At 44.0% G+C, this 22,327-nt stretch overlaps 1 protein-coding gene across 1 annotated transcript in view; it reads right to left on the bottom strand.

The window, feature by feature from the left end:
- Positions 1-1,261: 1,261 nt before the first annotated feature.
- Positions 1,262-22,327, bottom strand: part of LOC124616618 (putative phosphatidate phosphatase) — a 358,526-nt gene continuing 337,460 nt past the window's right edge. Inside the window, exon 7 of the mRNA XM_047144942.1 lies at positions 1,262-2,581. Coding sequence (XP_047000898.1) covers positions 2,462-2,581 — 120 coding nt within the window. The 3' untranslated portion in view covers positions 1,262-2,461. The remainder of the gene's footprint in view (positions 2,582-22,327) is intronic.

The following is a 22,327-nucleotide window of genomic DNA, read 5'->3' as shown; positions in this document are numbered from 1 at the left end:
CAAAAATAAATACTCCAATAAATCAAAATGCTAAAGAGTTTTATAGTATCAGAATTGTAAAATAATAGACCAGTTTCTGAAATTATCGACGTTAGTTTAATATTTCGTTAATTATTCATTTTATTATACCCAGTCTGTATTTTTCAGTAGTAATTTAAGAAAGAACTGAAGATAGATAGACTTCGTTAGTGTAAAAACATTTCAAAGAAAGATAACGCTGATATTCTTCTTCTTTGGCGCGCAGAATACAGATGGTACCTTAAGTACACTTAAAAGTCTTTATATGATATCTTTTCTGGTTTTACATTTACGTCAGTCTTTTTACTAATATTTGTCAACTTCCGCAATAAATGCCCCACCACTACCAATACATAAACACACGAATAAGGGACTGGAGTTCCCGCTACACTAACCTGCCCACTAGGAACGTCGTCATTTATGTGAGTTTGAGAAAGTTTTTGTGTACGTGGCATCTGAAGAGGCTTCATTAGCGGCGGTAATGAGAAAAATTGTTACTCAGTAAGACATTGGTGCTAGTGACAAAATATTTCAGTATACAGTTTGCGACAGAACTACATTTATAAAGTACATAATCCATATTGCTGTAGCGCAATGGCAATGATAGCCGAAGTGTTCATACTTTAGAACAGTCTACTTTAGATAAGAAAGTATGGGTAGAAAATACATCGTTACTTCTCTCTTGAATGTTACTTTCACCTTATAGAAATGAAAGAGAGGAGGGCTAGAAGAGATCACCTCCAACGACCGGGCTCCAGCAAACATTAGATCACCGTAATGCAACTGGGGACATAATATTGTGCGAGATGGGTCGAAGGAGTTGTATCTTTCGGTCGGTTACCAAGATCTGTAAATCGGTGGACTACTTTACGTGGAGCCATGAAAAACAAATTCTTCTGTTCCCGACCTGTTAAGACAGTGCAAAATGGTTCAAATGTCTCTAAGCACTATGGGACTTAACATCTGAGGTCACCAGTCCCCTAGACTTAGAAATACTTAAACCTAATTAACATAAGGATATCACACATATCCATGCCCGAAGCAGGATTCGAACCTGCGACCGTAGCAGCAGCGCGGTTCCGGACTGAAGCGCCTAGAACCGCTCGGCCACAGCGGCCGGCCGTGCAAAATCTCGTAGCTTTCATTTCAATAGATTTAGAAATAGGTATGAACAGGGAATGTTATGTTAAGGCTAACTCTTTGGTTTCAAAAGAGTCTCATCAGCTAGAATGGTGACGGTCGATGGGTGGGGGTTGGGGGGGGGACAAGGGGGGTGGAGGAAGGGGCGGAGAGCAAGCTATCAGTTTCCCTCTCTCACTTTCTTATCTAAGAAAGATGGTTATCATGCTCTATATCATCCGTCGAAAAATGTACAAGTAGTTTCCGCCGCACCCTGAATACATTGATATTTCAGCAAGTGCATAATACAACTCGAACCAGTGAAATGTGTGCCAGGAACAAAGGAGGTTCATTTCCTAACACAGGTTTTGAACGCGGTAAGTAGTCAGTTACGTTGAGCACTGCAATTGTTCATACTCAACCAAAATGGGCACGAGGTAAACAGTTTGAAAAGTCCATTTGTCTGTGTACCTTTTTCACCACACACTACAGTCTTCAATATTCTGAGGCTGTCTGCGTTCCTTCTCTGTAAAGGATACGCATACTGACGACGAAATTTTACATTTACCAAGTGCTACAAACACATGCCAATTTGTGTGTAAATGTGTATTGCAATCTGTGCCTCGGGAAACTGAATATTATGAACACAGGGCAGTTTCACGTTGTCGTATATCTAATGGAAGTAGATGGTTTGTGGAGGTACCCAACAGAATGTGGCTCCTGCTGAGCTATTTTGAGCGTTCGACATATTCCTTTGGTTATGGTGAACATATGATCACAAAGTCAAATGGTATGTTTCGAAATCAGTCGTAGCCTAAGAAGCGCGTAAAGAAAGGAGTTGTTGGAGCGAATATTCTGCTTATTCGAGCCTTTTCATCTGTGAACCCAGCAAATGAGCTTTACCTGGGCGACGAAGCTCACTCATTGTTAGCAGTATTATGACGCAGCTCGTCCAGCACACACTTTCCTTGACTGCTCTGTACCCGCAGAGCGTCCTACCTTTACCGTCGCACTATTTTTGTGCCAACAGAAACCAGCATCGTCACTGCTCAGAGAAAGGATTCGTCAGACGCACTGTACTATTGTTCAGCCCGAACTTTTAGGCACTTCATTGCGACGCAGCCACACGTGAGGTTGGGAGTTTCTTAAGAACATGGAAAGTCCGACGGCTGGGAAGAGGGGTACCAGCTGACGGCAATTCATCGGCTCCTCCACGGCTCCCTGCAGCAGTCGGTCATGTGTCTGGAGACGCCTGTGAGGCAGCAGGCCGGGGGCCGCTGGCGCCGCCCCCGCCGCCCCCGCCGGCAGGCTGCGGGCTGTGACGTCACGCGGGCGGCACGCTGCCGTCGACGCTGCCGTACACGTTGCCCTCCGACAACGCCTCCGCCGCCCCCGCAGCCGGGCCTCCGGAAGCGCGCCGCCGCTGCGGCTGCACGAACATCATCTGCACAGAACACACGTTTTCCAGTTACCATCGAGGTGCCAGATGTGCGCGCTGCAGAACTGCCTGCCAGCACGAAAGTCTATAAGTAACAATTTTTGTAACACAGTACAACGTGTCCACGACATCTCAAACACAGGAAGTAATTCTGCGAAGAAAATGATGTGAAAAATAGATAAGTCTATGGACTTTTGTGACTGAACACACTTCGAAATGGCTACGTGTCGTGAAAAGGCTTATATGATCGTGCAGAAACGTCTTGTGAAGCTCCACATGTACACTGATGAGCCAAAACATTATGACGACCTGCTTAATAGCATGTTTGTCCGTCTTTGGAGCGAAACACACCAGCTCCCTGACTCGTGTACTGCGGGTCGGAGAAAAGCTGGCGGCGGCTCCCTTATGCTCTGGGGAACGTTCAGGTGGGCATCCACGGGTCCAGCGGAGCGCGTCCAAAGCACCATGACGGCCAACGTGTGGTTGCATACCTCGTACACCCCTTTACGACGATCATGTTTTCCGACAGCAGTGACGTTTTTCAACAAGGCAACATGCCGCAGGCCAGGAGTGTGATGGAGTGGTTCGAGGAACACAGTGGCGAGCTTCAGCCTGTGTTTTGGCCCATCAATTCGATAGATCTGAACGCACTCAAACACATCTGCGTTGTGACTGAACGTGGTGTGAGAGATCATCACCCCCCTCCCCGGAATTTAAGGGAATTAGGTGTCGGGAAATGCGTGGAGGTAGTGCATTGAAGTTAGAGCTCAGCATTGAACATATGTAGGTTGCCAATTTTTGCTGGTTTCCTTACAACTAAGGAGGAAATTTAAAAGCAGTGCATTAATTACTGACTGCCGACGTAATCTGAAGAAAGAGTAGTAATAACACTCTGGTTATTGGCAACTCGTTGTTTCGCATATATATGAGGTAGTTTGTGATGTTTGCAGTGACATACGCGGCGCAATTAAAGGATTTTATGTAACTTACGTATTAGGAAGATAATGTCAATAAAATATAATTAATGAAATGTGAAATTGACATACGACCTGTCACATAGGTTACTTGATAAAATCTGCTGTACAGTTTGAGGTCAGATAGCATGATTATGGGTAAACCATTTGTATTTGTCATCAAGAATCTCTAACATATCGCTGACACATAAGCCTTGTAATTACAGGCAGCACGAACGTATGCAACGAGACTGATCAGGTCTTTCGCATATTTTTAATTGTAATCAGCATAATAGGTACATATTCGCACTTAATTTCACAAAAATTTATTGTGCTTATCCTTTTTAATAAAGGCTTGTTCTTATGTACATCGTTTCTGCTTGGCTCAAGCCTCTGAAACGAAATTTATAGCCGTTCTTACATGATGAAGAAGGTATCAGATTTCATCAGACCACGCAGCGCTCTGCCAGCGTGCCAACATCCAGTGTGGATGGTCATGTGCCCATTTCAGTCGTAGTTGCCGATATCGTGCTGTTAGCTTTAGTACGCGCACGGATCTTCGGCTGCAGAGGCCCGTGTTAGCAGTGTTCGGTGCACTGTCTGTTGAGACACATTTATACCTGAGCAACATTAAAGTCTCATGTTAGATCCGCCACTGTTCGTCTCCTGTCCTGTTTTACCGCTCTGCACAGCCTACGGCGTCCGACATCTGTTGTAAGGGGTAGCTACCCAATCCCACAACGCCTCGACATGATTTCACCTTGGTTTTGCCACGTGTTATAGACACTCACCACAATACTCATCGAATACCCGAAAAGTTGTGCAGTTGCCGAAATGCTCGTGCTGAGCCTCCGGGCCATCGCACTCTGCATTCTGTCAGACTCAGATGAATCGCGCGCCTTCCCCGTTCCACACCCGGACAGCACGCTCACTGATACTACATGCACTGTGCGTGTGTCTGACCAGCGGTCACTCTTCGCCAGGTGACGCTGCTATCGCCTGGCCGGGTTACATCGATAGCAGGTCGGTGGTGATAATGTTCTGTCTGATCAGTGTATATGTGGGACCACTGTGCAAACTCGATGATGAGAGTGACACTCGCCGAAACATCGCGAAATTTCAATGCATGCACCTGGATGGATGCCAGAGAAGATTTCATCAGCAGTACAAGCCGAGAAAGCCTACACTCAAGTTATTTATTTTATGTTCCATGGACCATAGCTGAGATGTCTAGCTATGATGAGGTCAGTTTTACAATCATAAATTCTGTGAAAATGTGCAACATGCCGATCATTTATATGATTGCTTAAGCTATTCTTCTATGGTGACTTTTATTGATTTTTATTGTGTTCAGTTGTGATCAGTCTCCTCCCTTTCCCATCCATCTCTCTCTCTCTCTCTCTCTCTCTCTCTCTCTCTCTCACACACACACACACACACACACACACACACACACACACACACACACACACACACGTACGATATTTTTATAAGTTCCGAAACACTTCTAGGGAGTAGGAGGTGAAGCGAAATGATTTCAGTTTGTTTTTGAAGTTAATTTTATTGTTTCCTTCTGGATGGGCCCCACAACTTCCATTAATTTCAGGATCAACGTGTTTCCACAGGGCTATAAGTTTACAAGTACGCTTTATTGAAGACGGTTTTGGGGGAAGCCAAGGCGAAATGGCTGTAGAAAAAATGTGAAGAAATCGAAAAGGAAATGGTCGTCAGAAGGATGGATTCAACATACAAAAAAGTCAAAACAACTTTTTGCGTAATTAAAAGCAAGGGTGGCAACATTGAGAGTCCAACGTTTCATTGTTGAACGTAGAGAAGAGAGTAGATACACTGAAGCCGTCTTCCGAACAAGAACTAGTTTGATTAGGTCATAGAAGCGCGAATGGGAGTGTTTGTGGAAGACATAGAGGATCCGATATTAGAGTTTGAAACAGCTTTGGAATACTTCACTAGCGATCAAATAAGGCACTAGGTACAGATAACATTCCTTTGGAGTTTCTAAAATCATTGAGGGAAAAGATAACCAAACGATTATTCAGGTTGTTTTGTAGAATCAATGAGAGAAGAGACATACCATCAGACTTTCAGAAAAATACCATCTCGAAGACAGTAAGCGGGGATAAGTGCGACAAGTGTAGCACAATCAGCTTAACAGCGCATTTATCCGAGTTGCTTACAAGAGTAATGTGTAGAAGAATGGAAGAGAAAATTGAGGATCTGTTAAACGACGTTAAGTTTAGCTATCAGAAAGGTAGAGGCATCAGAGAGACAGTTTTAACGTTGTGCTTGATAAAGGAAGAAGGACTTAACACACGTTTATAGGATTTGATGACCTAGAAAGAGCCTTCGACAATGTAAAATCATGCAAGCTGTTCGAAATGTTGAGAAAGATACGAGAAAGCTGTTGGGAAGCATGGATGATACACAACACGTACAAAAACAATAAGACTGGAAAACCAAGAACGAAGTGTCCGGTTTAAAAAGAGTGTAAGAAGAGGATGCAGCCTTTCGTCCCTACAGTTCGATCTATACATCGAAGAATCAATAACGGAAATAAAAGAAAGGTTCAAGAGTAGGATTAAAATTCAGTCTGAAGGGTATCAATTGTAAGATTTGCTGAGGACATTGCTATCGACAGTGAAATTGAAGTATAAATATACGACGTGTTGAATGGAGTGAACAACCTGATGAGTCCAGAATAGACCGAAGAAGGACGAAAGTTATGAGGTTCCGCAGAAATGGGAACAACAAGAAACTAAACATCAAAATTAGTGATTACGAAGTAGATGACTTGAAGGAATTCTGTTACGTTGGAAACAAAATAACACGTGACGGACGACGTAACGAGGACACACATTGAGGTGACAAAAGTCACGGGATAGCGATATGCACATACATAGACGGCAGTAGTATCGCGCACACACGTTATAAAAGAGCAGTGCATTGGCGGAGCTGTCATTAGTACTCAGCTGACTCATGTGAAAAGGTGTTCGACACAATATTACCTTACGACGGGAATTAACAGACTTTGAACGCGGAAATGTAGTTGGAGCTTGACGCACGGGACGTTCCATTTCGGAAAACGTTAGGGCGTTCGATATTCCGAGATCCACAGTCTCAAGAGTGTGTCGAGAATACAAAATTTCAGGCATTACCTCTCACGACGGACAACGCAGTGGCCGATAGCCTTCACTTAACGATCGAGAACAGTGCGTCCGCGTAGGATTGTCAGTGCTAACAGGGAACCAACGCTGCGTGAAATAACGGCAGAAATCAATGTGCGGCGTACGACGAACTTATCTGTTAGGTCAGTGCGGCGAAATCTGGCGTCAATGGGCTACGGCAGCAAACGACCGAGGCGAGTGCCTGTGCTAACAGCACATCGCCTGCAGCACCTCTCCTGGGTTCGTGACCATATCGGTTGGATACTGGACGACTGGAAAACCGTGGTCTGGTCAGCTGAGTCCCGATTTCAACAGGCAAGGGCTGATGGTAGGATTCGAATGAGGCGCAGACCCCACGAAGCCGTGGATCCAGCTTGTCAACAAGGCACCGCGCGAGGTGGTGGTGGCTCTCCAGCAGCAGTCTGCCGCATCCGGTGCGTAAATCACACAGTTTCTTTACGAAAGTACACGGAGGAAATAACTGCTTTAATTATGTTATCGACTGTCGGAGAAAAGCGGAGGAAATCGCGAAGACCATTCTGGATGCGTCAATGGCTTGAACAGGGAATGAAATGCTTTACAATGATCTCACATATGTACTGGTAGGAGCTATTCGTTAACTCAGTTTAATTTTCATCCAATTTTCGATTTTAAATTGAATACAGTTAAAGTACAGTGTCTAATGTCAATTTGCAGTCCCATAATATTTATATTCTCCATGTTGCATTGACTACTATCATTCTGAAGAAACGTACTTCATCACATAGATTACAACCCCGAGAATCGTTTAGTAATTTTATTTTATTTTCTAAGGTGCTCACCATAACTGAAAAAGACATTTAGCGACAAGATACAAACACGAGGCAGTCCATAAAACCGAGAAATAGGTATATATGTTTTACACTAAGTTTCATAACAGCAGACATTGCTAGTGTGTATCTTGTGTTTACTTTCTGACGTAAACTGGCAGTTACGTTAAGATTTCTGGCCACCTGGGAAAAATTCCAATCGTTGGACTTAACAACAAGAATTTCAGCAAATACATTTTTTGCATTAAATGAGACAACAAGCTTACTGTTACGAGTCACTGTTTCATTATCTCCACGACGCGTTTGAAAGGTTTGAACCTCCACCATCAGGTGGATTTGCATTTGTTAGTATGACATTCGTGAGTGTGTTGTGTTACGATTTTTTTTGAGGAACTTGTGGCACTGTCTAGTGGAGAAACTAAACACTATTTCAGAGCATTGTTTTGGGTTTCTTTGGACAAAAAATTAAACGTGTATCTAATGGTAAACATAAAATAAGTAAAATAAAGTACCTCCAGTGGTCACAGGTTCCTTTCACTGCCGTAACACATCACATGTGTACTATCATACGTTGTAAACAAATATGGCGTAGGAAACTATTGGGTGCATGGATCGTACGTAGATCGTATAGCAAAAGAGAAAGCATTATCACAATGGACAAACAATATACTTCCTAACAACATTATTACATAATAAATTTTAAAGCATTTGGAGGTGTTGTTTTGAGGTGTCGAACACATTTGTTGGAATAAATACTTCAGGTGGTATATAAATTCACTTTTGACAAGTTAAAGTACCTTAAACTTCATACTTGTTTATACAATCAGGTGAAGTGTTACAAACTTTTAAGTACAGTAATCATATTGGCTACAGTGGTAAAATTATACATAAATAACAATTTTGGTTGGGATTCATAGATAGATATGAAAGGACGCCTGAGGGGGAGGAAGTGAAAGAGAAAGTGTGAGGGAGAGAAAGGGTGGAAAGTGTGATTGTATGAGAGCAAACTTTACAAGGCAAGGGGTCTTAAGATTATATCAGTTACATGTAATAACTGTGTAAAGGTTGGGGTAATACATTGGTTAATGCTTAAAAATATGCAGATGTATGTGAAATTTGTGCCAGTAGTTGATGTACATATAGTTTCAAGCTGACAAGGGGTAGAAGCTGTTGGTATGATGATATATCTGCAAATGACGTCAACCTCTAGTACACTTAGCAGCTGTCATGGTAACATAACTAAATATTTGTGGTAAATATTAGTGTGTGTGTGTGTGTGTGTGTGTGTGTGTGCGTGTGTGTGTGTGTGTGCGCCCGCGGGTGTGTGTGCGCGTGCACGCTTTGCAGTTTTAATGACATAGGCAGTTGCTGAAAACAGGGATGATACTATTGTAAATATTGTCATTTTTGTCGTTTAAAATGGATTCAGGTTGTTTTGTTTGGTATTTGTATATTTGGAGTGTTTCAAGAATGTCTAGTTTTCTGCCTTTTGGTTGGATATGGAGGATGCTGATACTTGTGTTGTTAACATGGTGTTTTGTTCCATGCAGGTGGGTGGCTGTTGCTAATGTGTGGTATTTTTTGTTTTTTAGTGCTGCCATGTGTTCTTTGAATCTAATCTCAAATAATCTGCCTGTCTGGCCTATCTAGAAGCAGTCACAGTCCAAACTTTCAATTTTGTAGACACCTGTGTGCTGAAGTGGTATGGAAGATGTCATTTCATTCTTGTTTATTGTGTTGTGATTGCTTTGCTATTATTGAGTGTTTTAGGGTGTCTACTATGGAGCTGTTATAGCTATTTGCAATAGCTGTTTGTTTTGTTATTTCAATTTCTTGATCACATTTGCCTTCAGAGAGTGGTAGTTGGATAGGTCTATTGATCATGTACCGGAATGCTGCCATTTTGTGGGCTGTGGGGTGACACACATTTTTATTTCAGTTAATGTCAATATCAGTCACGGTAAAGCCTAATCAAAAATGTTCACATTTTTTGCAATAAATAACATCGACCACTGCAGGTAACACTTGTATTAAATTAATAAGCAATACCCAGAATCTTTTAGAATACAAAATGTGGAAAAAAATTAGAAGAAAATACACACGAACCAGCTTAATTTCGCTTACATAGCTCACGACAGTATCAACTGAGCTACTGCTTCAACAAGGTAGCCAGCACCCGTATAAGGTATATAGTACACTGTCTAAAGACTGTATCTGCAGCTGTGATTATTTGATATTTAACAATGGCCCACTGTATTAATGCGACGCCCTTTTGATGGACGAACATTGAGCCGTAGAACTTAAACGGCATACTTTCATAGCACACACTGTACAATGCGAAAAAAATAAACAAAACAAAAATAAAATACGGGAAGCCTTTAGCGACCGATGTGTGGTTTCGTGTCATTTTATTATTACAAATCTTAGCTAAAATGACACGTTTTCGAGAAATCTTCAATTTGTTGATGATTTTAAACAGGTTATGTTTGCACCACGTAGTCTATGATACACAAACGCGCTGAAGATGTAGTTCAGCAATGACCTCGTTCCTCTAGCATGTCATATTCTTCATTTGACGCTCTGCAGTGTACTGCAACGTGAAATTGCAGACTGTGAGGTCATTAGCTCCTCTTTCACCTGCGTCCCGTGAAAGAACGGCTTTAGTCGTGCATTCTTATCGTTCGCCCTTGGTTCCTGCTCTACATGCCCTGCTGTAGTAGCTGGAACTGACTGCGAGAAATAAAGAAACGGAACGGTGCATTTTCATAGCGCAGCACAGCATTTTCTTTGTCGGAGTTGGTTTTAGCGGAAAAGCTGCACATCGTGGTTTAAGAAATCCACAGAAGAGCCAAAGAAACTGGTACACCTGCCTAATATCGTGTAGGGCCCGCTCGAGTACACACAAGTACCGCAACAGGACATGGTATGGACTCGATTATTGTCTGAAGTAGTGCTGGAGGGAATTGACAACATGAATTCTGCAGGGCTGTCCATAAATCCGCAAGAGTCCGAGAGGCGGAGACCTCTTCCGAACAGCACGTTGCAAGCAATCCCAGATATGCTCGATAATCTTCACGCCTGCGAAGTTTGGCGGCCAGCGAAGTGTTTAAGCTCAGAAGAGTGTTCCTGGAGCCACTCAGTAGCAATTCTGGACGTATGAGGTGGCCCATTGTCCTCCAGGAATTGCCGTCGGAATGCACAATGGACATGAATGGGTGCAGGTGATCGGACGGGATGCTTACGTACGTGTTACGTGTCAGGAGTGCCATAAGACTCCAACTGCACACGTCCCACACCATTAAAGAGCCTACACCAGCTTGAACAGCCCCCTGCTGAAATGCAGGGTCCATGGATTCATGAGCTTGTCTCCGTACCCGTACACGTCCATCCGCTCGACACAATTTGAAACGAGGGTCGTCCGAGGAGGCAACCTATTTCCAATAATCAACAGTCCAATGTCTATGTTGACGGCCCCAGCCGAGGCGTAAAGGTTTATGTCGTGCAGTCATCAAGGGTACACGAGTGGGCCTTCGGCTCCGAAAGCCCATATCAATGAAGTTTCGTTGAATGGTTGGCACACTGACATTTGTTGATGGCCCAGCATTGACATCTGCAGCAATTTGCGGAAGTGTCGCCGTTCTGTCACATTGAACGATTCTCTTCAGTCGTTGTTGGTCCCGTTCTTCTAGGATCTTTTCTCGGCCGCAGCGATGTCGCAGATTTGATGTTTTACCGGATTCCTGATATTCTCGGTACTCTCGTGGAATGGAAAATCCAGACTTCATCGCTACCTCGGAGATGCTGTGTCCCGTCGCTCTTGCGGCGCTTATAACACCACGTTCAAATTCGCTTAAATCTTGATAACCTGCCATTGTAGCAATAGTAACCGATCTAACAACTGCGCCAGACACTTATTTTATATAGGTGCTGCCGAACGCAGCGCCGTATTCTGCCTGTTTACATATCTATGTATTTGAATACGTATACCTATACCAGTTTCTTTAGCGCTTCAGTGAATGTAGCCTATGTCCGCTTGATACTTTATGAGTGTATAGTGTAAAAATTTGATGTAAAGGGGTAAAGTACTTTTCGAGGTTTTTGGTAACAACATTAAACAACGACTTATATTTACACTACTGGCCATTAAAATTGCTACACCACGAAGATGACGTGCTACAGACGCGAAATTTAACCGACAGGAAGAAGATGCTGTGATATGCAAATGATTAGCTTTTCAGAGCGTTCACTAAAAGTTGGCGCCGGTGGCGACACCTACAACGTACTGACATGAGGAAAGTTGTCAACCGATTTCTCATACACAAACAGCAGTTGACCGGCATTGCCTGGTGAAACGTTGTTGTGATACCTCGGGTAAGAAGGAGAAATACGTACCATCACGTTTCCGACTTTGATACAGGTCAGATTGTAGCCTATCGCGATTCCGGTTTATCGTATCGCGACATTGCTGCTCGCGTTGGTCGAGATCCAATGACTGTTAGCAGAATATGGGATCGATGGGTTCAGGAGGGTAACACGGAAAGCCGTGAAGGATCCCAACGGCCTCGTACCACTAGCAGTCGAGATGACAGGCATCTTATCCGCATGGCAGTAACGGATCGTGCAGCCACATCTCGATCCCTGAGTCAACAGATAGGACGTTTGCAAGACAACAACCATCTGCACGAACAGTTCGACGACGTTTGCAGCAGCATGGACTATCAGCTCGGAGACCATGGCTGCGGTTACCCTTGCCGCTGCATCACATACAGGAGCGCCTGCATGGTATACTCAACGACGAACCTGGGTGCACAAATGGCAAAACGTCATGATGGTCGCATCCGTGTTTGGCGACATCGTGGTGCACACACATTGGAAGCGTGTATTCGTCATCGCCATACTGGCTTATCACCCGGCGTGATGGTATGTGCCATTGGTTACACGTCTCGGTCACCTCTTGTTCGCGTTGACGGCACTTAGAACAGTAGACGTTGCATTTCAGATGTGTTACGACCCGTCGCTCTACCCTTCATCCGATCCCTGCGAAACCTTACATTTCAGCATGATAATGCACGACCGCATGTTGCAGGTCCTATACGGGCCTTCCTGGATACAGAAAATGTTCGACTGCTGCCCTGGCCAGCACATTCTCCAGATCTCTCACCAACTGAAAACGTCTGGTCAATGGTGGCCGAGCAACTCGCTCGCCACAATACGCCAGTCACTACTCTTGATGAACTGTGGTATCGTGTTGAAGCTGCATGGGCAGCAGTACCTGTACACGCCATCCAAGCTCTGTTTGACTCACTGCCCAGGCGTATCAAGGCCGTTACTACGGCCAGAGGTGGTTGTTCTGGGTACTGATTTCTCAGGATCCATGCACCCAAATTGCGTGAAAATGTAATCACATGTCAGTTGTAGTATAATGTGTTTGTCCAATGAATACGCGTTTATCATCTGCATTTCTTCTTGGTGTAGCAATTTTAATGGCCAGTGGTGTATTAACCATCGTTTCCCATTGCGCGGCTCCCCCGTCGGAGGTTCGAGCCGCCCTCGGGCGTGGGTGTGTGTGTTGTCCTTAGCGTATGTTACTTTAAGTTAGATTAAGTAATGTATAAGCCTAGGGACCAATGACCTCAGGAGTTTGGTTCCATACCAACTTACCAGAAAGTTCCAAATTTACTTTCGCATAGCTCTCTCGTATTTTTCTCGAAGCTTCTATAATTTTGTGTCATTGTACATTGTCGAATGCTTTGTCCAAGTCGACAAATGCTACGAAAGTGTTCAGAATTGTCTTTAGTCTTACTCAGGTTATCTGTCTCAAGTGGTCACTAATGTTGTAACAGTGGAGCGTGGTTTTTTTAATTTTTTTTAATTTTTTGGCCTTTGAGTGTGTACTCAATTTAGCCATCGGCAACACATAGTGACAATGTACACATAATTGAATAAACAAATACAGAAATGCATATTTAGAAGTATAAAAAGCTTAACTGTTACAGTTTTGTACATAATGTTTTAAAATTGAATTGAATTGAAGTGGAAAATAATTAATAGTGTCTTGACTTACAATTCACACCAATTCTGAAATATCTTCATCAGCAAGACATATTTATAATTTACGTACACCATTAAAACCTACAGATTGTGACCAGTACTCTTGATGAAGTTAACTGTCACTTTATATAGACGAACGTCTTTAGTACACAAAAGAGAAGAAGCTGATCGAGGAAGCTGGTAGCCCATACTCAGCAATATCTTCAGAAAGACCAACCGTTCACGGTCAAATTTGGGGCACATAAATAAGATGTGGTTGACATCAGCTTCCGACTCAGGATCACACTCACATGCTGGTGAACTGTAAACGTTGATCCGATGTAGATGTTGTGGGAAAGAGGCATGATTGAAGCGGAGTCTTATGATGATAGAAATCGTGGATCGGTCCAGATGTGTCCTCATGAACCACGGCTGTGAAGGAATCCGAGGTTTTAGCACTGCGTAATAACCGCCATTTGTCTGTTGAGAAACGTTTCACATTTCCTGCCATTGTTGTCTTGCGTGATCCTTGACTTCACGTAAGTAGTCTGTATAAGGAAGGTGCAGATCCAGGACGGTGCCTAAGGTTGCCGCTTGTTTGGCTAATGCATCAACTTCATCGTTATAGAGGACACCAGAGTGGGAAGGTACCCACAACAAATGGACCGTCCGGCCCGTGCGTGTACTGCGAATATATTCAGATAGCACATCCAAGATATAACTGTTGGTTGTTTTGTTCCATCGACTGTACTGAATGTTTTTAAGAACGCTTTGCGAGTCAGATACTAGCAATATCTTGGGGAAGGAAGTGCTAGAGACAAACTGAAGTGCTTCCAAAACTGCCACTGTCTCCGCCGTAAAAATAGAAGTGCTCGTAGGCAGTTTGAAGGTTTTGCGGATCTGGATCTGAGGGCAGAAAAAAGCGCATCCTGTACACTCTTCTTGCGGAATTTTGGAGCCATCGGTATATACACAGAGAAAACCCGGCCACTGTGCTTGAACGAGACGATTGAAGCCAACGTTGACATTAGTACTGTCCAACCAGGCCGTACTTAAATAATGCACTGGGATCTGGGAGCAGAGCGTTTGAAGATCATATTCAAAAACAGGTAGATGCGCTGAACGCCGTATAGAATGTATGACAGGAGACCAAGTGTCAAAGCTGGCACAAACTTCTGGCACTTTATTCCTTCTGTGGGATGCAATCCACAGTCGATAAATGCAGTCTCTACTTTGATAGACGGAACTGTCTATAATGGCCATGCCTTGAATGTAGAATTTGTCCGATAACATTTGGTGCCTAATGCTCAAGGGCATCTCCCCTGCTTCTATTAAAAGGGCGTTGGTGGGCGTCTATCGCATGGCTCCAAGACAGGTACGAATGGCTCTATATTGAAGAGCATCTAATTTGGAGAGATGCATCTTTGACGCAGTGTGGTAGAATTGACAGCTATAGTCTAATCGAGATCGAATTATCCGTCGGTACATGGTGAGTAAAACACTCTGGTGCGCTCCCCACCAGACACGAGTGAGTGATCTGATTACATTTAAACCTTCTTCACACTTGGTAACGGTGGATCGGATGTGGGGCGCCCAGCTTAACAGAGAGTAAAAAATCATCCTCAGAAATCGAACGTGAGATTTTATTTGGAAGGTGTACTTGCCACAGGTAATGTGATCTTCAGTGCGAGCTGTCGTCGACTTGGAGAAGGGAACGACTGCTGATTTCTCAGCCGAGATCTCCAGCCCATTGATAGATAGCCACTCATCGATGTGTGCGATGGTTGTGGTTAATGCCGTTTTGGCCTGAAGATATGAAGCAGCAGTAGAATAAACACATATGTCATCAGCATACTGTAGGATTTTTGTGGGGGGAGTAATTATGCGTTCTAGGTCGTGCGTATATAGAGTATACAGGAGAGGACTTAAAATTGCACCTTGCGGCAAGCCCTGGGAGACATAAAAAGGTCCGATCACGGTACCTCTGAAACGGACGTACATCGTTCTTTGAGTAATCAGGGTACTGATACCGTAGATCATCCGTGAAAGAATTCCGAATCCTGCCAGCTTGTCCAAGAGTATCGGTATTTGTACGTGGTCATATGCACCCTTAACGTCAAGAAAAGCTGCCACTACTGTCTCTTTCGTTTGAAAGGCTGACGAGATATCCATATTAAGCAAATACAGGTTATCCATGGTCCCTTTGCCTTTTCTGAAGCCGTATTGACTCCGAGGCAACAAATTACTTTTTTCAAGCCACCATTCTATTCTCCTTTTTACCATTCGTTCCAGTGTTTTTGCAAAACACGACAAGGCAATAGGCCTATAATTAGTACCGACATTTGGATCTTTACCACTTTTGAGAATTGGAATTATTACTTGCGTCTTCCATGTTGATATGAGGTCTTTCTTCATCCAGTACTGATTAAAAATGTTCGAGAGAAAGTCTTTCGCTTCTGTAGGCAGGTGTGCAAGCATAGAGTAGTGTATATGATCAATGCCAGGGCAACTGTCGCTCGATACTTCAATAGCTTCGTTGAGTTCTTCTTTAGAGAAAGGACGAAGGAGAACATGGTAGCGGTCTTCTTCAGCAGGGAACCGATGGTTTAAAAATGGCACCGTGGGAGGAGCGATTGTATCTATGAATTCCTCTAATCAGGCCGTGGTAGCAGGAGGGGAGGAAGACAGCCTTCTTGTTCTAAAAGCTTTTATTTTATGCCAGATGCTTGCCATACTGGTTTCATTATTTGGGGACAGGCAAAATTGTTTCCAACTGTCCTTCTTGGTTTTCTTCAGGAATTTGTTAACTCGCGCATTCACTTTTTGCACAGCCAAGAAGTTGTCCAATGAAGGATTCTGACGATAGGTTTTCAAGGCGAGTCGTCGCTTCGCAACTTCCCGAGAGCATTTAGAATTCCACCAAGGAGGATTGGATCGTGTTCCGGTCAGTGCGGTGTTGTTGGGTTGAGTGCTAGCGAGACAGCAGGGCCAACGGGCAGCGGCGTATCGCTCCGCAGAGGCGGCGGGCGCTGATGGCCAAGGCCGCAGGCGGCGCTGGAGTGGAGGGAAGAGTCCGTGGCGTCCCACGACCCTGCCGCATTCCAGCCGAGGCTGCCGCGGCGGCCGAGACGGCAGCCAGCGGGCAACAGCAGGCGCCGGGCAGCCGCGGCGAGAACTCACTGTCCGAAACTGTTCTGCTTCGGCAAAAGAAAAAGCCGTAAGGCACTGGTGACTGGGAGACCCTGAAGAAAGGTTATCTGTGTTTACGCTGAGTCACCCAGGGCCGGTTTAAAAGGCCCAAGCGATAATACAAGCGGCAGCTTGTGGCGCTAAGCTGACAGGGGCACGAGAGCCGCCGTCCAAGTGCAAAATTTGTTCACAGAATGCGAAATAATTAGTAGTGACCATCTACAGGCGAAAGTATACCATAGTATTCGTAGAAGGAAAAGCGTCACGGTAGAGATGCTTGGGCAAACGAACTGTTTGCAAGGACATTTCTAATGTGTTGTTACTAGCCGCCGCTGATTTCACTACGAAATAGTCACATTATAAGTTTTCTTGATTTATTTGAAAAGTAAACTTTCCGATAACTGCCCATCTAAGTCCACGAAAATTTTTATCCAAGACCCACTTCTGTTGTTGTGGTCTTCAGTCCAGAGACTGGTTTGATGCAACTCTCCATGCTACTCTATCCTGTACAAGCTTCTTCATCTGCCAGTACCTACTGCAACCTACATCCTTCTAAATCAGTTTAGTGTATTCATCTCTTGGTCTCCCTCTACGATTTTTACCCTCCGCGCTGATCCCTTGATGCCTCAGAATATGTCCTGCCAACCGATCCATTCTTCTAGTCTAGTTGTCCCACAAACTCCTCCCCAATTCTATTCAATACCTCCTCATTAGTTATGTGATCTACCTATCTAATCTTCAGCATTCTTCTGTAGCACCACATTTCGAAAGCCTCTATTCTGTCCTTGTCCAAACTATTTATCGTCCACGTTTCGCTTCTATACATGGCTACACTCCATACAAATACTTTCAGAAAAGACTTCCTGACACTTAAATCTAGACTCGATGTTAATAAATTTCTCTTCTTCAGAGACGCTTGTTTTGTCGTTGCCAGTCTACATATTATATCCTCCCTACTTCCACCATCCTCAGTTATCTTGCTTCCAAAATACCAAAACTCATTTACTACTTTAAGTGTCTCATTTCCTAGTCTAATTCCGTCAGCATCACCCGATTTAATTCGACTATATTCCATTATTCTCGTTTTGCTTTTGTTGATGTTCATCTTATATCCTCCTTTCAAGATACTGTACATTCCGTTCAACTGATCTTCCAAGTCCTTTGCTGTCTCTGACACAATTACAATGTCATCGGCGAACCTCAACATTTTTATTTCTACTCCATGGATTTTAATTCCTACTCTGAATGTTTCTTTTGTTTCCTTTACTGCTTGCTCAATATACAGATTGAATAACATCGGGGAAAGGCTACAACCCTATCTCACTCTCTTCCCAACCACTGCTTCCCTTTCATGTCCTTCGACTCTTTTAACTGCCATCTGGTTTCAGTACAAATTGTAAATAGCCTTCCGCTCCCTGTATTTTACCACTGCCCCTTCAGAATTTGAAAGAAAGTACTCCAGTCAACACTGTCATAAGCTTTCTCTGCCGGCCGCGGTGCTCTCTCGGTTCTAGGCGCGCAGTCCGGAACCGCGCGACTGCTATGGTCGCAGGTTCGAATCCTGCCTCTGGCATGGATGTGTGTGATGTCCTTAGGTTAGTTAGGTTTAAGTAGTTCTAAGTTCTAGGGGACTGATGACCACAGCTGTCCCATAGTGCTCAGAGCCATTTGAACCATTTTGAAGCTTTCTCTAAGTCTACAAATGCTAGAAACGTAGATTTGCCTTTCCTTAATATATCTTCTAAGATAAGTCATAGGGCCAGTATTGCCTCACGTGTTCCAACATTTCTGCGGAATCCAAACTGATCTTCCCCGAGGTCGCCTTCTACCAGTTTTTCCATTTGTCTGTAAAGAATTCCTGTTAGTATTTTGCAGCCGTGGCTTATTAAACTTATAGTTCGGTAAATTTCACATCTATCAACATCTGCTTTCTTTGGGATTGGAATTATTATATTCTTCAAGTCTGAGGGTATTTCGCCTGTCTCATACATCTTGCTCACCAGGTGGTACAGTTTTGTCAGGGCTGGCTCTCCCAAGGCTATCAGTATTTCTAATGGAATGTTGTCTACTCCGGGGGCCTTGTTTCGACTGGCCTACTTCTATGTAACTGTAATCCATCAAATAGCATGTTGCAAATTACTATACACCCGAACTGTTAAAAGAGGTGTTAACAGGTGGCGTCCTCACATTTGGAGGCAATATGCAAACTCCCCTCGCGATCCCAAACTGCGTTCACGCTTCTCAGATCAGCTGGCGGACAGTGTACTGGTCAAGCCTTCACACCCGGGGACTGCGCAGTTATCTTAGTGAATCGGCGCGAAGAATTTTCTCCCGCCTGATCTATGTGAATCTCTCGTAGATATCGTCCCTCAAAGCTGCCCTTGTAGCACACTGGATTCTTCACAAGACGCGACCTGTGGTTTTAATTCGTGGTGCTGGTAGCTAATTTATACGAGTATAACATTACTCCCACGGAGCTATTACGATGCACTTATTTTTAAACACCGTAAAATAGTAACAGTTTAGTATTATGAAACGATTCCTCTTGAAAAGTTAATAAAATCCGTTATCATGGTAAAGCCAACTATCACGTAAGACAAGTCCCATCGTCGACTATCACACATGAACTGGCTCCAGGCACATCCTAACGCCGACTGGCAAGATTGTCAGGCAGCCGAAATTTCTGCTTTACATCGTAAAGCTTCGCCACCTTTCGTACAATTACGGCAAGCTGAAAATTAATGGAAAATCCTGGTTGGAATAATGACAATATTATGGAAAGGATCGTTGCTACACACCATTTGTCGGCGAAGCTGACTCACAGAGAGGCACAACAAAAAGAGTGTGAGGCAAATAAACTTTCGTCCAAAAAGGCCTTCATCGGAATTAGACAACACACACACACAAACACACACACACACACACACACACACACACACACACACACATGAAAGTGCTTCCCGGGTTCGATTCCCGGCGGGGTCAGGGATTTTCTCTGCCTCGTGATGGCTGGGTGTTGTGTGCTGTCCTTAGGTTAGTTAAGTTTAAGTAGTTCTAAGTTCTAGGGGACTTATGACCACAGCAGTTGAGTCCCATAGTGCTCAGAGCCATTTGAACCATTTGAACATGAAAGTGCAACTCACACATACATGGCCACAGTCTCTGGCTGCCGAGATTAATAATTACAGTTATTAGAAGTCGTATGTTTTTACTTTGGTAGTACCTCCAAGTACATATGGCAAGGGCAAGCAGTGGCTTATTTTCCCCTGGGCAGCAAGACAAGTGTTGAAGTGTGGATGTAAATGGTTCGTGTATACTGCCAGGCGTCACTCCTTTCACCGCCATGCAGAAAGCATGAGGTCGTAAAGTTTGTAACGTGTTTTTGGAAACACTGTTAGACGCAGAGAAAAAGCAGTCAACACAGCGATGTGTTGCACTTACACCTTGTCTGCGTGACACACACATACACATATATATATACATACGAAGGTTATTCGGAAAGTAAGGAACGATCGGTCGCGAAATGGAAACCACAGTGAAAATCTGATGACGTTTTATGCACAGGTGTGTTAGGCACTGTCTCTAGTACGTCCGCCGATCGCGTTACGTCGTTCTGTTCAGTTCTGAAAACAGAGGGAGCACAGAAAGATACCTAGAACAATAGTGTCTCCCGCCAAGTACGAGGACCTGGTGAGAAATTTCGCCTGAAGCTATGCAGCCAACATTACATAACAATCGTGCGTTTTCTTCTTCGAGACAATTCTCAGCCGCATTCTGCAGGGACAATGAAGATGCTCCTGAATCGTTTTCAGTTGGAAATGTTTGATTATCCACAATACAGCCCGTAATTGTCTCCCTCTGAGTTTCATCTCTGCTTACATGAACCGCTGGCTATGAAGACATCATTTTGGCACAGACAACGAACTGTAGGCGGAAACCACTGGCGGCTGCCTTCTATAACGAGGGTATTGGAATGTTGGTACAACGCTACGACGAACGTCTAAGTCGGATCGGCGACTACGGAGATAAGTAGCTGAAAGTAGTAGCTAACTGTTGCAAATAAAACAGTTTTGATTTTCACTGTGGTTTCCATTTCGCGACCTATCGTTGCTTAGACCTCATATATATATATATATATATATATATATATATATATATAGATTGGGTTTCGAACTCATGTCTCCTGCTTCCTAGGCAGACACGCTGATCATTGCATCATACGGCCACAATGATCAGCACAACTCCACGGACTGACATAGCAGCCTCCCGTCAGACCCAAATCCTCAACTTCTTCACACGCTACTAAGATAGCGCCCCTTGCCCATTGTCGTCATTACTCGCTGCATTTCGCAGTTCGCCGATTCCCGTAAGAGTTCCAGCCTGATGTGGATCCACACTGAAGACATCATGACCGTCCTCCCCTTAATTATATATATATATATATATATATATATATATATATATATATATATATATATGTGTGTGTGTGTGTGTGTGTGTGTGTGTGTGTGTTGCGTCTGTTGTTTCGGACATGTCCGAAAGAATAGACACTATTTTCATCTAGCAGGCAGTATGGATTGAGACACGTAGGAATTAGAGACATCAACTGCGAGTCGGCATAGCTTAAATCAATGAGGAATGCTGCAAATTTGGGCCGGCCTGGGATTCGAACGTGGGTCTCCTGCTCACTAGGTAGATGTTTCACCAATGATCTCTTCAAGGCGGATGCATACCAGGCTCGAACTCTTACAGGAATCTGCGAACAGCGCAAGTCATGAGGATAACGGACAAGGGCCACTACAGTAGTAGTGTGTAGGTAAGTTCAGAATTTGGCTGTGACGCGACGCGTGCTAAGCCATTCCATAAATCTGCGGTGACCACTGTGCGTGGGTGTCGCATTGGTCAGCGCAACTGCCTTGTAAGCAGGAGACCAGGGTTCGAGTCCAGGTCTGGCACAAATTTTCAACTTTTCGCCACTGATATAATCAATGTCCAGTCTCAGTCAATGTTTGTAATTTCTTTCTGTCTTCATCCATACTGAATGGTGTCCATTCTTTCGAACATGTCACAAAGACCTTACACTACATATATACGAGGGCTGTTCGGAAAGTAACGAACGATAGGTCGCGAAATGGAAACCACAATGAAAATCAAAACTGTTTTATTTGCAACGGTTATCTACACCTTCCAGCTACTTCTCTACACAGTCGCCGCTCAGACTTAGACATCTGTCGTAGCGTTGTACTAACTTTTCAGTTCTCTCGTTGTAGACTAATTCTCCGGCCGGCGTTGTAGAAGACAGCCGCAAGTGCTTTTCGATAATTTTTTACTCTGGACTGCAGCTCGTGTCAAAATATTGTCTTCATAGCCAGCGGTTCATTTGAGCAGAGACGAACCTCAGGGGTAGCCTATTACGGGCTGTATTGTACGTGATCAAACACTTCCCATCGAAAATGCTGCAGGAACATCTTCATTGCCCCTGCAGAGTGCGGCCGAGAATTGTCGTGTAGAACGAATCACATGACAGTTATGTTATGTGGATTGCATAGCTTCAGGCGAAATCTTTCGCCAGGCCGTCATAATTGGGGG

Source organism: Schistocerca americana, chromosome 5 (assembly GCF_021461395.2).
Source record: "Schistocerca americana isolate TAMUIC-IGC-003095 chromosome 5, iqSchAmer2.1, whole genome shotgun sequence".
NCBI lineage: Eukaryota > Metazoa > Arthropoda > Insecta > Orthoptera > Acrididae > Schistocerca > Schistocerca americana.
This window is presented reverse-complemented; position numbering and strand designations above follow the sequence as displayed.